The 17760-nt window shown below is 45.4% G+C and overlaps 1 protein-coding gene across 1 annotated transcript in view; it reads right to left on the minus strand.

The window, feature by feature from the left end:
- Positions 1-17760, minus strand: part of ATRX (ATRX chromatin remodeler) — a 2430811-nt gene that overhangs the window by 1203962 nt on the left and 1209089 nt on the right. Inside the window, exon 16 of the mRNA XM_069612585.1 lies at positions 6419-6560. Within this exon, the coding sequence (XP_069468686.1) occupies positions 6419-6560 (142 nt within the window). The remainder of the gene's footprint in view (positions 1-6418; positions 6561-17760) is intronic.

A 17760-nucleotide genomic window follows, 5' to 3' on the forward strand; every position in this document is an offset into this window, starting at 1 on the left:
CAATTCGTAGTGCAGGAGTCCCCAGACGGCCTCCCTCTAGTCCGACGACTGAGGCCCAGGAACAACAGGATCTGCACACCTACACATGAACCGAAGCCAGATGGAGCCAATTTCTTCTGAACCAAAGGTACTGTAAAACGAAGGGCACTTTTTCTTGTTGTGTAGCCTTGCTAGTTCAATATTGAAGCTGGTCTTGGTCGCTCTTGCAGAGTTGATTGCAGCTTTGCCCATCACAAACCTTCCAGCTTGTGGCCCTACAGGGATTTCATTTTCACAAAAACTTCTAAAACATTGTGCAAGACTTTTTACCACCCTGCAAGAAGTGCTTCAGCTCACCTAGACTTTTTGATCAACGAACATTGGTTGTCCAGGCTCCCTGAAAGACTCTTCTTACCTCCGACTTTGTGATTTGCCTTTCCCCCAGGGAAGGGTTAATTTACTTTGCATTTGAGGGTTTGAAAAGTACTTAGCTGCTTAAGAATATTTGTTAGCCATTGTTTTATTCCCTCAACTTCTTGACACTAACCTCAGTATTGCTCTAAATGTACCAGTGATATATTAATGTTCACAGTGTCCTAGTAATTTAAGTCAAATAAGTGTAGGAAGAATCTGTGTGCCATCCGGAATTGGTATTTACTGATTTAAAGAAGCTGAGTGTGTATTTTGAAGTATATTTTGTGTTACATCTATATTGCTCCCTTCTAAAGGCTTATTCAAATAAATACATTAATACTTGTTTAATCAAGAAACCTTGAGTGTAAGAGTTTATTTGGACACTTGTCACTGTGAATCTCTATGTAATAACCCTACAGCTCACATTGACCCCTCTTGAGATAAGCCTGGCTGCTCAGTCACTCTACCAACTTGTGTAGTACATGCTTATACCAAAGATTGGGTTAACTATTGCCAAGAGGTCAAGGTTGGTGCTGTCTCCCACAGGGTACTGCATACAATCTTGCCTAACAGTCAGATTCTGGCTTAGTGCTGGCATCCTCTTTACAACCCCGGTTGAGGCATCCCGCCTCAGGGGTAGGGAGGCTGGACCCCGTCGGGGCAACCCTCACCGGATCAGCCCCTTTGGCCTTCGAAAGAGCGGCAGCCACCATATCGATCCTCCATGATTTGTCTTATGCCGCCTGGGCCTTCTTTGGCAGGTCGGACAAATTTCCTTGCACCCTCGGCTCCTCTGGCTTCTCCTGCAGCTTAGCCGGGTTGGCCGATTTCCTTTTTCAGGAGGAGCTGGATCAATGGCTGGAGATGGAGGCAGATGGTGAGGTAGATCGTGCCCTGCCCAACGAGGTACCCGCTTGTGCAGCGACCATGACGGAAACAGACTTGCAGTGCTTGGCCTGTTCTTCGACTCCCACAGATGGGTCACCCTCAAAGGATTTAGAAGCCTGCTCCTCGGACCGGCCGGTCTTGGCTGAGGTAGGTCCCTGCTTGGGGCACAGGGTAGAGGCCTTGTGGCTGAGCCATGCTGCCAGTCTACTGTAACAATCTTTCAAGCTTCTCTTGCTGAACCAGAGGCAGATCTCGCAATCTCCTTCTCGGTGGTCCGGGTAGAGACAGTAGAGCCACTGAAGGCGTTTGTCCTCTACAAAAACATTCCGCAGACGGCAGTCCGCAGCAGGAACAGAGCTTGAAAAAGGAGCTTCCCCTCTTCCATCTCTTCTGACATGGTCCGGAGTAGGCCCGAAGGCCTTCTGGAACTTTCGATGAAAACTTGACGATGCTTGCCCTTGAGGGTTGCCGAAATTCACTGACAAACAGATCCCCGCTTTTTGACTGATGGAGAAAGAGCACCAGGGCTTGGACAAAAATAGGACTTTATCTTGAAAAAGAGCAAAAATGTCAAATAGCTCAAAGAGCAAAACTCGAGGACTCCCAAAAGTTGAACGTGGAGTAAAAATCTAAAGATGGCTGCCAGAGAAGGGGCTTAGGGAGAGGGCAGTCATTGGCTAAGGGCAGCATGACCCATGGTGCAGTGATTGGTTTAGAGGAGAAACAGTTCATAAATGAAACAAACTGTTTTTTCTTTCAAAGAGGATTCACGGCCTAATGAGGGGGAATATTCATTAGCGTGTGAAATCAGGCCAGACCCCATTCTGGAGAAAGTTATGAATTACTTTAGATATGTTCTGCCATTCTGAAAACTATAAAGTCTTACATACCTTAGAAACTGTCTCGCCATTATAACAGAAAGTAGATAGGTTAATTTACTCACCTGTGAACTGGGTTACCCTCGCCCCAAAAGTAATGCTGCTGGTTCCAATGTACTATTTCTGTTAGGATAAAAAATGTATGAGTGTCCCCAATTGGGTCTTGATTTCCCTGACTTGCTGTTAGCCTGTCCAGAATAATTCTGCCTTAGGTTATACTTACACCTCTAAGTTGCTGATGGCTCCTTTTGAAAAGTGTAAAGGTTTTACTTACTTTGTGTTAGCTGTATATCATCCGAAAAAGATCATAAAGAGTTATTGCTTGCCTTAATCTGCGTTCAACTGATCTAAAAATAAACTGTAATAGTATATTACAACATTAGGTTTTACCTGCCTACAATAGCTGGGTGCCATTCTTGAAAAGTGTTCTTAGATGTAGCTAATCTTGGTCTGCCTTGAGCCATCCAAAATAGTGTATCAAGTTCTTACTGATCTTAGACTGAGTTCCATTGAGATGAAAAGTAAGTGCAATTGTATATTCAATTCCAAGGTCTAACTCCCCCAGTATAACTGTTATCCTGAATCAGAGTTCTAGTTTTATACCGTTCCTGGAATAAGTTCCCCCATTCTGAAAAGTATATTGCCCAGTTGACCTATGTTATTTCTTGCTGAGCGTCACGATACAACTGCTAGGGTCTACTACCCTTGTATTACAGAAAGTAATAAAAAAGTAACTATTGGTTTTGACTTCCCTAGAACTACTGTTAGGTTTTCCAATAAGGTTGTGCGCTTCGGTCTGTGTACTGGCAAGCATAGTGTTGTATTTTTATAATGTGTTTATATGATCTGTGATGGTACGTATTTCCCCCAAGATTTATCTGGGCCTACTTGTATTTAAATAAACCATTTCTTTTTTTTACAATACATAGTGTGTCAGTGTTTCTTTGGACCATACGTCTATTACAATTCTTTTGTACTGATTCTACAGCCCTCCGTCCTAAGATAAGCCTGGCTGCTCTGTCTACACTACCACGAACTCAGCCGTATACTAAGAGTGGAGTTGTGTACTGTGTCAGTTGAATGGTTTTACTAAGCCCTTAGTTGGACTTCAGAAAAACTGTCCTAACACTCTAGGAATCCGTCCAAAAGTCAGATTCTGAAAATCCATCTGAAAACTAATCATGAAAATCCATCTTAATCCAAACACACCTGCAAGCCTACAAAACTCAGAAACAAATGCAACAAAACAGCCATTTCACCAAATGCAGTGAACCTGCAGAGACCAAGTGGGTGGCGCCCTACACAAATTGTGCAGTCAAAACCCAAATAGCTGCCGCGGCCACCCTACGCCACAGCACACTCAAAGTAAAGCCAGACCCTACAGCTTATAGCGATTTTGCGATCCTGCAAAATGCCGCAAAAATTGTGTTTTGCGCAAAATACCGCAAAAACGACTGTTTTGCGCAAAAACAGCATCTTTTAAAAAAACACATGTTTTTAAAGTAATCTGCAAAAATGACTTAAAAAAAACACAGGGTGCCAGGTTCTAAACTTTTTTTTTTTTTTTACACAAGAAATGAAATGCGCTAACACATCTCATCACTTGCGCCCCAAAAATGTGCAGCCCAATCCACAAGGGAAACATGAATGGGCACATTTTATATGCGCGCCCATTCAGATGGCCTTTTTCACCTCCTTGATCAAATAAAGTGGCGTTTCTGCCAATTTAAAAGCGCATCCCTCATTTCCAAGCAAGATGCACTTTTAAATGTGCAGAAATTGTAGGCAACCCTACGCACACAGGATGTGGGGCTGACCCTGTCATGCATTTCTTGTAAGGTCTGAACCGCTGCTGTGTCGCTTGCTTTTCTGTTCCTCAAACAGGATAAAAATGCATTTTTTGGGTCGAATTTTACAGTGGCATGCCCCTGGAAGGCCTGTCCCTGTGAAAGGCGCTGGGAGCTTGCAGAACACTGCCGGGAGATCGATTCTATTCAGGGTCCTCCCATTTTGATGACAAAAAAATCGATTGAATGGTACAATTTGACCCATTTCGTCCAGTACTATTCGATTGATTTTTATAAATACTGAACATGTGTTGCGGGGGTGTCACCCGCTCCCCATGTTCAGTATTTTTGGTCTAGGGTGGTTGCATAAGTGTTTTCCCCTTTTTCCTCAAAATTGGAGGCAGGGACAGGGAGAAAAGAAAATAACGAAAAAGGGACCCTGCGGAGTTGGATCCGACCTGCGTTAGAGGGACGCATCTGGCACCACAGAGTTGCAGGGGAAGCGGCAGCGACCAAGCAGTTAAGTTGGGGAGGGGGATGGGGTGTTGGTGAAAGGTACATTTAGGGTTGTTTGGCTGGAGTGCAAATCAAATTGCAGCGAAATTGACTACAGTCAATTCCGCCGCAAATAATTACACTTCGGTCAAACAACCCAGAAAACCATTCAAGGCAGCTTGCCAGCGCACAATTTGCGCTAAAGCTCAAGCCTTTGGAAATGCGCCGGTCACCTTTGAGAATAAGGTGACCTGCTCATTTCCAAAAATCGGTTGTTTAAAAAAAGAACAGAGGATATGCTATTTTTAAATGCCCCATTTTTTGAGGATCTGGGTCAAAATCTAAATTTTAAAAAAAAATGGTTACACTATGAGAGGGAGAGTGATGGGCGAGATGTGAAGTGATAGGCAAGAAAGCAGAGGGAGTGCAGTGGGTCAGAGGAGGAAGCGCTGCACAAGAGAGCAGAGGAAGCAGTGATGCGGTGGGCCAGAAATCTGACAGCGAGCAGAGGTACAGAAAGTAGAGGGAGCGTGTGGTCAGTGAGCCAGAAAGCAGAGAGGAAGGGGTTGACCAGAAAGAGGCAGTGAGCTGCAGATTGGGAAAAAGGGTGAGGGAAGAGTGTGATAGAATGGGAGAAAGGATGCAAGATGCAGAAGCAGCACAAAAGAATGAAGGACTGTATATTGCAGGAGGAATTGTAGAGTGTAAGGTGTGAGTTGGGAGCATGATTTGGAGTGTGGCAGGGGCGGGGCAGTGCAAATTGTGACTTGACATTGTGACATAGCACGTGAGTATTTGTATGACAGAGTGAGAGGTTAAGGAATGCAAGTTGTGATGGGAGTTGGTGAGATGTGTGTTGGTGAGAGAGGTGTTTGGGGGATTGGAGACCATAGAAGGGGAATATTTTCAGCATTACAACTGATAATGATCAATTTAGTTACTACTATTAATAGACATGCACATTAAACCAAAACTGTAGCCAAATCAAACACTGTTCTGCAAAGCCAGAGACATCTGGGACTCTTCCTATTAAATTAATACAAAAGATACATTATAATGATACCCTGGCCCTCTTGTAGCCTTGCACTCTGCCTTTTTCCTGCAATATGGCAATTTTACACCCTCTGGTTAATACAAAATGTCCTGCAAACATGCCGCAATAAATAAAGGTTTGTGCCGCAAAATTTACCATTTCATGCCGCAAAATCCTGGAAAGTCTGTAAAGCTATGACTAAAATTGGGTGTCAAAAAGAAGTCTCTGCACTGATAACAATATGGTCTACTAATGAGCACTTCACAAAAAGGCTTACAGTGACAGATAGAATTCAGTATATGTCCCCCTGCTCACAAAACTAAAGAAACTAGGAGCCTTCAAAAGGTTTAGGTATCCAACAAAAGGGGGGCAAGAGTATCGCACAAATTAAATTCTGCCCTAACAACATGGAAGGAAAGAAGACATTACACTATCCTAATGCAGTCAAAAAGGCAGTTCAGGACCCAATTTGTTCTGCAAAGCAGAATTTTAACAGAGGATTTGGGGTATTTAAACATGACGATTTGCCATACTACATTCTGGCACAAATTATTTAAATTCCTCATTCTGAAAAGTTACTCAGATGTTTTCTTTACAAATTAAATAAAGTTTAAACAAAGCTACCTGAAACAGAATTGTTAAAGGAGTACTGTAGCACAGCTCCTTACTCTCTTGGATGCAGAAACAGAGTTGGATAGCGCTTTAAGAAAATTGGCTCCCATATACAGCATTGCATTAATGACATACATCAGACACACTTGCCAGTGACATTTCTACTCAAAGTTTACACTGGTATATTACATGCTCCACTGACTAGACTACTCTCTTTCCACCAAACAAGTCTGAAATGTGAAGAATCATGCAGGAACTTTGCATTAACAAAATGGTATATATATGCACAATGTATGCATGCCTTTATCAGGACACATGGACGCTCTTCCTACCATCGACTTGATGTGGCTTCAGCTTAGTAACCATATGTCTGTGTACTTGCACAAGTGGCTCCTTAGTTTCCTTATCTTCATCCAATACCAGCTTAGTTGTTATTGGGCATTTCACTGGAGAAGCATCTTCTACTACAACCACCTGCAAATAAAAGCAACATATCAAGTGGCTAGCATGCATCAACTTAGCTTTGGTACCAAATGTAGAACTAAAAATACATGTAGGACTCAGAGAAGTGACTGCACGCACAAGCACTGTCAGATTATTCCATAACTAAAACAACCCTCAGAAGTCAATGATTTTCTTTTCTGAAACAGCGACATTTGGAGGAAAGATTCCATGTTTTATGATATTTTCAAGAATGTATTTGCCAAACATGACAATTTTCATTTCATCAAGATCTAAAATTCCAGTCTGAGTCTTGGCTCAGTCCGCCTACTTTTTAGAATCTTTAATGGAAGATAACTGAGAAAGATTCCTTAAATTAGGATTATTCCTCCCAGTGCATGGCTTGACAATATTTAAAATGTGCATATATCTTGCCACCAGCACTTGAAACTGCTGATATGCATTAAAACTTGAGCTAAGTGCTGCAAGCCTTTTCACACTTCCCAGTAACCCAATTGGTACATTTCTTTCAGATGACATGTTTTGTGAAAGACTTATGAATAGTAGTCATGGATTAAGAAAGGTGTCTGCATCCAGTTGCTTTGGACTACAAATCTCAGAAATGCGAGGACGACACAAAGGTATCGTTTTCTAACAAGTTGCCATTTTATTAAGCAAAAAGGGGCGAGACAAATGCCAATCTTTCCCTAGCCTAAACGGGAGGCCCCTGCCTAAAACTAAGGCTAAAGAAAAACGGCCCAGTATCCAATACATTTCTGTCCCTCACACTAAATGATACAACAAAATCATACAAGGATTGGTTTGCTGTCATCAATTCAACCTCAAAAGCTTTAAAGAGTGTTCTTTGTGACCAGGATCAGGCTACCTTCGCCAAAATCTATTCAGGAATACCTTGATTAAAGTTCAGATTGAAGAAACCTCCAGATAACCACAAAGCTTTTTTTTCAATATAAAGCATTTTCCATTCACTATATCCTTCCACTCAGCAATATTAATGTCTCTTGTAGAAAGGATCTTTCATAAATCAAAACACATTTTTCCACAGTCTCCTGCTTGGTAAAACAAAGATCTTCGCCTCAAACACAAGTTCATAAACCAAGAAAATTGTTCTCCTCCCCAAAGGCCAAGCAAATATTAGCATCTCATACTTCTTCACAAGAAACACTTAGTCAACAAAGCCTGAAACTCACTTTCTGAAATGCAAGAGTTCATCAAGCTTTGGTCGGGGATGATGTCCCTGACCATGGGTGGCTGATTCCCACGTGGATTAAGGTTGGGAAAGGATGGGGAGCCTGACAAGGCTCCCTGGAACCGCCACTGACTTGTTGACAGTGAACCTACATGAGGGACAGCCACCCAAGTTCAGGGACATCAACCACGACCATCCTGGAGTTCTGGCTAGGCAGCTGTTAGGGAGAATTCTCAAAAATGTGCTAATTCCCTTCTACCTTGGAGGACCCCAGCTCTTTCTGCTGGACTTTAAGACTTTTTATCTCTCATGTAATTTTAATGTGGTTTATTTTCAGTCTTTCTTTTGACTTTGGAGTCTGACAAACTCCATAGGCATCATCTTTACATTGTGACACAGCACCTTCAGTGCAGTGGCACAGGGAAGTCTCTTAGGTTTCCCAAAGGTTTAAATAACTTCTCTTGGTGAAACTACGGTTTCCAAGAGCAGTGAAGTGAAATTGACTTTACTTCCATTGTGTAACTTTCTAGACCCAGCACACACTATCTTACAAAAGGGTGCTAGAAGGGCTACTTAGTATCCCCTGTCTAGTTTCTCATGTAAAATTGTTATGTTACCCTTTCTACAATGAATGGCTGGTGGTGGTGGTGGTTTACTTTTTACTACCATTGTGCGTTATCACGGGCTGCAATCGGAGCAGTACCCATTTTGTCAAAATGGCCCTGGTCGTCTTTTTTCGCCATTTCTTGCTGGAAATGTCCTTCTTGAGATTTACTCTGCATGTGAAACCTGGTTTGGTTCCTTTGTTCATTTGGTCTTCGGCGGGATTCACGAGTGAAGCCCGCCTCTGGCTCTAGTATGTCTGCAGGGGCAGGAAGTAAGGGTGGTGCTTAATCCCCTTCATTACAGGAATGCATCCAAAGGTGATTGGTCGGCTGGCTGTCCGGCAAGGACAGCCACACTGTGGTGGTATAGACAGCTAGGCTGGAATGAAAGGCAAAAACCTGCATAAAAGGCGAGGCTTTTTGGTTTGGAAGGCAGAGTCGACCACTGGGCAAAGGACTCCGAAGAAAAACTTGGAAGAGAGGCCTGCTACAACTCCTGGACCGTTGGTTTGCCCGGTGAGGCCCTGCTGCTGTGCTGAAGCTCTGAATTCACCTCAACTAGAGAAGCCCTGCAAGGACAACTTCGCCCTTTGAGTTGGTGGGACCAATCAACTCCAAAGTAAGCCTGTCTGGACATCCTCTCGAAGCTGGTTGTATTTCCACTGCTGCTGATGGAACCGAAGTGCCAGGGAGAGGAACACCAGGCTGTGTGCGTTGCTTTTAAGTCAGACCCGAGCGCTAGGAAGACCCTCCGGACTTTCACGATGCAGGAATGACCAAGCCTGAGCCACCTCAAGAGTGCTGGACCACAGAAGCGAGGAAAGTCCAGAGTGGTATCCGAGAACTGCTGCATTGCTATTTGCTCTCAGATGTGAGGAGATGAAACACCAAAGAACCGATGAACCGAAGTTTGCCCATTGCTGCCGCTGACCTTCCCATTGCAGAGCAGGAGGCCCCAGGTGTCCCATCTGTTGTCCCCACGACTGAGGCTCAGGAACAACAGGATCTGCAGAGCTGTACAGGAACAGAAGCCAGCTAGAACCATTTCTTCTAACCAGAGGTGGTAGGGAGAATTCTCAGAAATGTGCTAAATCCCTCTACCTTAGAGACCCCAAGCAACTTTGCTGGATTTTGAGGAATTATTTGAACCTGGAGACAGTGAGACGCTTTTTGCCACTCTCTAATGTATTTTAATGTTATTTTGTACACTGTTTCTTTTGGTTGTGAAGTCTGAAACTCCATAGGCATATTTTACATTGTGTCACACAGCACCTTCAGTGCAGTGACACGGGGAAGTATTTCAGATTTCCCAAAGGTTTAAATACCTTCTCTGGGATAAACTACTGTTTGCCCAAATGCACTCCATGGGGGACAAGAGTCCCAATTGTAATTCAATAAAGCATATGCTTTAGTTAATTACAATTGGGGCTCTTGTCCCCCTGGGAGTGCATTTGGGCCTACTGTGTAGCAATATATGGTTCGGGTTCTGCTTTGATTTCTGTCCCAAGTGGCCTTGTGACTATAGCCTGTTTGCACCTGAAGCAGCCACTTTAAAATATAAAGATACTGTATAGAGTGTTAAATTTGTATGTATGAAGAAAGACAAGTTCTCTCCGAGACACTACATGGTCCTGTGCACCCCAATTCCATATTCTTTTATAAACTACTGTTTCCCAGAGCAGTAAAGTGAAATTGACTTTACTTACATTTGTAAGTTTCTAGGCCCAGCACACATTACCTTACAATAGGCTGCTGGGGAGGTTACCTAGTATAACCTTTGTCTAGCTTCTCATGTAACATTTTTATGTTACCCTTTCTGCACTGAATGGCTGGTGGCAGTGGTTTACTTTTCACAACCATTATGGGATTTTACTGCGGGCTGCGTTCGCAGCAAAGGTAAAGCACCCATGGTGGCCATTTTTGTCAAAATGGCACCAGTAGTCTTTTTTCGCCATTTCTTTGTGGAAAAGGGCTTCTTGAGATTTACTCTGCACGCCAAACCAGGTTTGGTCCCTTTGTTCATTTTGTCTTTGGCGGGTTTTACAAGTGAAGCCTGCCTCTGACTCCAGGGTGTCTGGCAGGGGTAGGAAGCAAGGGAGGTGCCAGAAACTCCCTGTGCTTAGTATCCTAGGAGACAGGAATGTACTCTTAGGTGATTGGCGGGGTGGCTGTCTGGCAAGGACATCCACCCTGCTGGGTAACTGACAGCTAGGCTGGAATGAATGGGAGCAAGCTGCATCAAAGGTGAGGCTTTTTGGCTTGGAAGGCAGAGTCAACCAATGGAAGAAAGAATCCAAAGAAGAACTTGAAGAGGACGCCTGCTGTGACTCCTGGACCGTTGGTTTGCCTGGTGAAGCCCTGCTGCTGTGCTTAAACTCCAAATTCGTATCGACAGAGAAGCCCCTGCAAGGACGACTTCTCCCTTTGAGTTGGTGGGACCACTGCTGGAATCGGATAGCCAGGGAGAGGAACACTAGTTTGTGTCCGTTGCTTTTAAGCTGGCCAAGAGCTCCAGAAAGATCCTCCGGACTCCCAGGAAGCAGGACTGACCAAGCCTGAGCCCCCTCAACAGAGTGAGGCTCCCCATACGCAAGGAAAGCCCATCTCAACTGCCAGGAACCGCTGTGTTTCTAATTGCAGTAGACGCGAGGAGCTGAAACACCGAAGTGCTACTTGTCTGAAGATTGCCAGTTGCAAGCAGTGACCATCCCATTGCAGTGCAGGAGTCCCTAGATGCCCGCCTCCCTCTTGTACCTACGACTGAGGCCCAGGAACTGTGAGATCTGTAGAGCTGCACAGGACCAGAAGTCATCTGCTGCACTTTCTCTTCAACCTAAAGGTACTGTAAAGTCTAATAGAACGTACCTCTTGTTGTGGAGCCACTTGTCCTCACCGGAGACTTGCTTGGTTGCATTGGTAGAGTTGCTATCCGCTTCTTTACTTCACAAGCCTAATCAACTTGTGGCCCTACTTTGATTTCTGCTATTCTACAAATACTTTGACAATGGAAAATACTTTCTACTTACCTGCAAGAAGTGCTTCAGTTACCTTGACTTTTGCTAACTTAACATTGGCTGGCCTGGCTCCCTGAATGACTTTTCTCTTCTGCTTAGGTGTTTTGCCTTCCTTCCAGGAAAGGGTTAACTGACTTTGCATTGTGGGGTTGTTTTGAAAGTATTTAACTTCTTAAGAATAACTGTGTGAATACTTGCTTTATTCTCAACTCTCTTCTCTTTAACACTACTCCCAAGACTATTCTAAATGCAACAGTGATATATGAATGACAACAGCACTCTAGCTATTGAAGTCACCTGAGGGTGCAGGTAGTGAATGTGGGCCATCCTAAAAGGGACTTTACTGATTTAGATAACTAATAGTGTGTATTTTTGAAGTGTATTTGTGTGTCGCTTTATATTGTTCCCTTCTGAAGAAGGCGTATTCTAACTGATAAATAAATGAATTAGTTAATCAAGAAACCTTGTGCGTTAACAGTTTATTTGAATACATGTCACTGTGAATCTCTGTGTAACACCCCTACAGCTCACATTGACCCCACTTGAGATAAGCCTGGCTGCTCAGCATGCTACCAAGCTGGTAAGTACAGACTTATACCAAAAGTTGGGTTCCTATTGCCAGGAGGTCAGGGTTGTTTTAGTGCACCCAAAGGGTACTGCATACAATCGTGTCTACAGAGGTATTGTAAAGTCTAAGAGAATGTACTCTTTGTTGTGTAGCCTTACTTGCCATCAGTTGAGACCTGTCTTGGTTACCTGACAGAGTTGCTAAAGCTTTTCCCCTCACAAGCCTCCCAGCTTGTGGCCCTTCATGTCTTCTATTTTCTACAAACATTTCTAAAAACATTGTGCAAGTCTTTTTACATACCTGCAAAGAAGATCTTCAGCTCTCCGTGACATTGTGCAATTAACATTGGCTGTCCTGGCTCCCTGAAAGAATCTGCTTTACCTCCGACTTTGTGCTTTGGCCTTTCCCCCAGGAAAGGGTTAATTTACTCTGCATCGGAAGGGTGATAAAAGTACTTACCAGTTTGTGAAATATTTGTTAACCTTTGTTTTATTCCTCTATTCCATCTTTTACACATAACGCAGTATTGCTTTAAACGTACCAGGGATAAAATGTCCACGGTGTCCGGGCTATTAAAGTCACCTGAGGGTGTAGGAAGAGTCTGTGTGACATCCCCAATGGGTACCATCTGATTTGTAAAAACTAAGAGTGTGTTTTGAAGTGTATTAAGTGTTATATATATTGATCCCTTCTGAAGAAGGCTTTACAGCCAACTGTGAAATAAATTATTAATTGTTTTTATCAAGAAACCTTGAGTGTAAGTGTTTATTTGAATAACTGTACTGTGAAACTGTCACGACATTAGTGCTCACACTGATGTCTCTTGAGATCAGCCTGGCTGCTCAGCCACACTACCAACCTGTGTAGTTCAGACTTATACCAAAGGTTGTGTGCCTATTGCCAGGCGGTCAAGGTTATTGTAGTGCACCCAAAGCTTACTGCATACAATCTTGCCTAACAAGAGCATTACAAAATTTCCCTCGGAATGGATGGGGACCCTGCCAGGGCTCTCTAGTACTGTCGTTGGGCTTGTGGACGGTCCACACATTTTCTTTTCCGGCCAGGTAAGTGCACCCACACGTGAGCTCATGTTTTCATCCGGACAGCTGTGGGACTGTGGGAAGATAGGACATGGAACAAGTTACTTACCTTTAACTGTTGTTCACCAGGGTGCGTCTGGCATGGATTCACGTGCTCATGAATATTCACTGTCATCAGGCCCGGAATCCTCAGTAAAGAAAAAATCAGTTTCAGTTTCATTTCTGAACGGTCTTTCTCCGAACAACCAATCACTGAGCTGTGAGTCATACTGCCCCCAGACAATGACTGCCCTCTACCTAAGCCCCTACTCTGACAGACATCTTCAGATTTGATAGCACGTAAAGTGGCAGGACCAAAAGAAGAGCCGCAGAGGGGTAGGTGGGAGGGTTCGCATGTGAATCCATGCCAGACCCATGCTGGAGAACAACAGTTACAGTTAAGTAATTTGTTCCTTCTCCAGCATGGGGTCTGGCATGGATTTACATGCTCATCTCATGAATAAAGAATACACAGCAGTACACAACATGCACAACGACAGGAGGTGGCAAGGCTCAACAGAAGCATCTCTTACCTCCTCACCAGGCTCAATTTCAAGCGAACAGGTTGCACAGCACTGCTTGGCCGACTCAGGACTGCTCCCTGAAATCCCTGTCGATGCAGTAGAATTAAGTGAAGGTGTGCATCGACCTCCACGTAGCAGCCCTGCAGATGTCCAGCAGGGGCACACCAGACAAGAACACCGTTGTAGCAGCGATCGCTCTGGTAGAGTGGGCTTGCAGACGGCCAGGCAGTGGTCAGTTTGATGCAGCCAGAGAGCCACCTGGAAATGGAAGCCTTGGACAAGGCCTTCCTATGGTTCACAGGACCAAAGTTCACAAAACTCTGTGTGGGCAACAAAACTTGAGGGCTCTAGCCATATCCAGTGAGTACAACGTCCGTTTAGCCAGCACCGAAGGCATCAGAAAAAACACAAGTAACACCAAGGGCTCGTTTAGACGAAAGTCCGGCGGCACCTTGGGCATGAAGGAGGAATGCATCCGCAGGACCACCCTCGTCTCGTGGAAAGTCAAGTAGGATGCTTTGCAGGAGAGGGCCTGGATCTCCCCCACTCGTCATGCAGATGTGATGGCCACGCAAAAAGATGTTATCCCATGAGCCTTGTTAGCAGCACATTGAGCACCCACGCCGGGCCCGGACCATTCACCGGCGGGAACAAGTGGAATAGTCCCTTGATGAATTCCTTGACCAATCGGTGTGACCACAAGGATGGTCGTCCTGGGGATCTGGTGTAGCTGGAGATAGCCGCCAGATGAACCTTGATGGAAGCATGAGCCAGCACCAATATGGCCAACAGCAAATACGGAAGTATGAGGGGCACTGACCCTTAGTGGTTCAATTTTCTAAGAACGGCACCAAATAGCAAATCCCTTCCACTTGAGTCTGTAGCATTTCAAAGTATACAAATGCTCTAGCCTTGGCGAGAACTTCCTTGCAGTCTGACGGGAGATTGTAGCCACCGAAATTCAATGCTGTAGGAGGCAGGCCTTCAGGTTCAGAAACCCTGGATTGTGTTGAAGACTGGCGCCTCCTTCCCAGACGATAAGATCTGCGACCACTGGCAGCTTGACTGGTGGGGATGCAGACAGGCTGAGAAGGTCCGGGTACCAGATCTGCCTCAGCCACGCCGGTGTGACGAGGATCATCCGGGACCTTCCAAGTTGACTGATGAATTGAAGTAACAACGGCAACAGAGGGAATGCATAAAGAAAGAGGTCTACCTAAGGGAATGAGAATGCGTCCTCCATGCTCCCCTGCTGGGGGAACCTGCTAACAAACCTCTGGCACGTGGTGTTTGTCGCCGTCGCAAACAAGTCGAACTGGGGATTGCCCCATTTGAGGAACAGTCTCTCCACTAGGTCCCCAGGTCCTGCCAAAGTTCCCACTCATGCCAAGCACAAAGCTCCCTGCTCAGAGAGTCAGCGAACGTGTTCTTTACTCCTGCCAGATGAAACGGGATGAGGAACATCCCCTGAGCGACGGCCCAATTCCTTAAGTCCTACGCCTCATTGAAGAGCGCAGGGGATCTGGTGCCCCCCTGTTTCCAGATGCAACACATTGTGGTGGTATTGTCTGTGAAGACCCGCACCACCTTGCCCATGAGGGATGGCAGGAACGATTTGAGGGCCCAAAACACTGTCCGTAGCTCCTGAATGTTGATGTGCAACATCTTATCCTCTGGCAGCCACAGGCCTCTGGCATGAAGACTTGCAGTGTGGGCTCCCCATCCCTCTAGGGAAGAGTCCATCATCACCGTCTCCTGGTGCGGTGGGGCATTCTTTCAGGTGCGAGCACACGCCCCACCACCTTATCGCTCAACAGAACCCCTCCGGACACCTGAATCCAACGGGTGTCAGGGAACTCCTGCAGTGGGTGCATCCGTAACCTGCGGAGTCGGATGAGATAAATGCATGACGACCTCATGCCGAGCAGAGACTTGATGGCCCTCACCGTGGCGATCTTCAGGTACTTGGTGTAGACTCTGGGCACTGACTTCAGTCGGAAAGGCAGGACATTGAATTGGTAAGGCTTCCCCTGAATGATGAAGTGAAGAAACTTCCCGCACCCAGTGGAGATGGTCTTCCACACGCTGACTAAGTTCGCCAGCCAGCCTCCCACTGGGGTGCAGGGGTGGGGGCACGACGTCATGACTGGTTCATAATTTCTTGGAGGTCGACGGCCCGCCTAGGGGTCCCTGGTAACAACAGCGTTCACCTCCGAAGCCCTAGGAGCGGCCCGTGTTGGTCTCTTGGGCCGAGGAGCGGGAGGGTTGGCATTAAGAAGAGGAGCCCACCTCTGTAACCCTTAGAAGAATGATGAGACTTGCCTTCTGAGGACCAAAAGGACAGCAGTCGCTGCTGTAGGGTGCCCAGAGCACGTGCCGTCTCTTTGTCTGCCTTGATGGTCTGTAGAGACTCATCTACTAGATCACTCAGGCCAGGGCACATTATCAAGCAGAGTTAACGAGAAGAAAATTGCAATAGAAGGGGCAGTTTGGGAGGGCTTCGTGAATGTGGATGCAGTAATAAGGAATGACCAGAAGGCCTTGTGGGAGTTTGTGAAGAAGGGACCTGGGTGTTTGATTAATGAGGATAGTGGTACTCATGTGATAGAAACAGCCTGGTTGGAACACTTTGCAAATCTGTTTAGGGGAGAGAATATGAGGGGATGTGCAGACCCAATTTCCTCCTGCCTAAAGTTTGGGCTGGATGAGGTGAATAAGGCTATAAGGCAGCAAACCCATAATCGTGGGCGGGCCGTGATGTGATACCTTCAGAGCTCTTTCAGGACTCCCTGGATTTGTGGGCTCCTCTCCCGACGGTGGTGTTTAACGCTTGCATGGAATCAGGTCGATATCCTCCATCTTGGAAAGGGGCTATTATATTTCCTATATTCAAGAAGGGGATCATACAAGCCCAAGTGCCTATAGGCCAATATCACTATTGGACACTTAAGATCTGTGGGAGAATAATATTAGGGCATATTGAATCCTGATTGATGGAACAGTCAGTTTTATCCGACATCCAGTTTGGTTTCGGCCCAGGAGTAGGAACCATAGAGCAGAGTCTCAATTTGTATCTACTTGTGGCCAACTCAGTTTTATGTAGGTGAGGGGGTGGTGTATTTATCATTTATGGACCGGAGCACAGCGTTTGACAAGGCAGACAGAAAAAGGTTTGGCAAGTGCTTAGGTCCAGGGGTTGTCTGTCGAACATATTGAGGGTTTTGATGGAAGTTCACAGTGACAATGAGGCATGTGTGTGCAGTGGTCCAGGGGGGCATTGCACATCTCGCTTTGAGGTTGAGTGCGGGGTGAGGCAGGGCTGTGCCCTGGCCCCATTATGTTTTTGCTTCTATATTAACGGCCTCTTGAAGCATTTGCTAAATATTTTGGCTGACTTTTTGGTACTGGGGGGGGCCGGGCGTTTCCTGTGCTGGCATATGCGGATGATACCGTACTATTAGCCTAGGACCCCGAGAGCATAGCAGATCCTGATGAATGCATATGCAGCCATCATGAGCAATTTGGGGTTAAAGATCAACTCTAAAAGAAAATCGGCTGTAATGGCCTGTGTTGGTAGAAAACGGCCAGCTTTTATGCGACCCATGATAACGAAATTTGCATGAAATTGTTGGAAAGGACTATTTTATTTGGCCTTTTCATCGTGCTGCCATTTTTATTTTTAGCTTTTTAATACCTGGAGTTGCCTTGCTATTTTGAAAGCACAAGTTTTCCCACTATTGCCTGCTTATTTGACAGTTTTTTGGCCCTTCTAAGATGGCCCCCATGGTTTTCTTTGTTGTGTAGGCAGTTTGCGCTGAACCACTTCTCCCTGTGCAACACTCCCATTGGTTGCTGGGTGTTTTCTTGCAGCCAATCAGGGACCGGCAGGCTATAGCCCGCCCTCTCAGCAAAGGCCCACTTCTAATGCCCCTGTCTGCTCCCTGTCCGCTTCCAGAACGCTAATTGGGGTCCTTCATGATATAGCAGTTCAGCCAAGCCGCAATAGACTTAAAATTAAAGAAGAGAGCGTGAGAATGCTTAACCTCGCCTATCAAGAAGACGACGGTTGTGTGGAATATCAACATCTTCTAGCTATCTTTGCTGAAACACAAGGTGTCAGAAACCAAACTTTTACAAATAAACATGCCATTGATCTTATCATGAAACAAAAAAGACAGCTAAGAAGCAAAATTAGAGCATACAATAAACCGTATACCGATGAGATCCTGGCTA

Source organism: Ambystoma mexicanum, chromosome 5p, assembly GCF_040938575.1.
Source record: "Ambystoma mexicanum isolate Mex_15411 chromosome 5p, UKY_AmexF1_1, whole genome shotgun sequence".
NCBI classification, from domain to species: Eukaryota; Metazoa; Chordata; class Amphibia; order Caudata; family Ambystomatidae; genus Ambystoma; species Ambystoma mexicanum.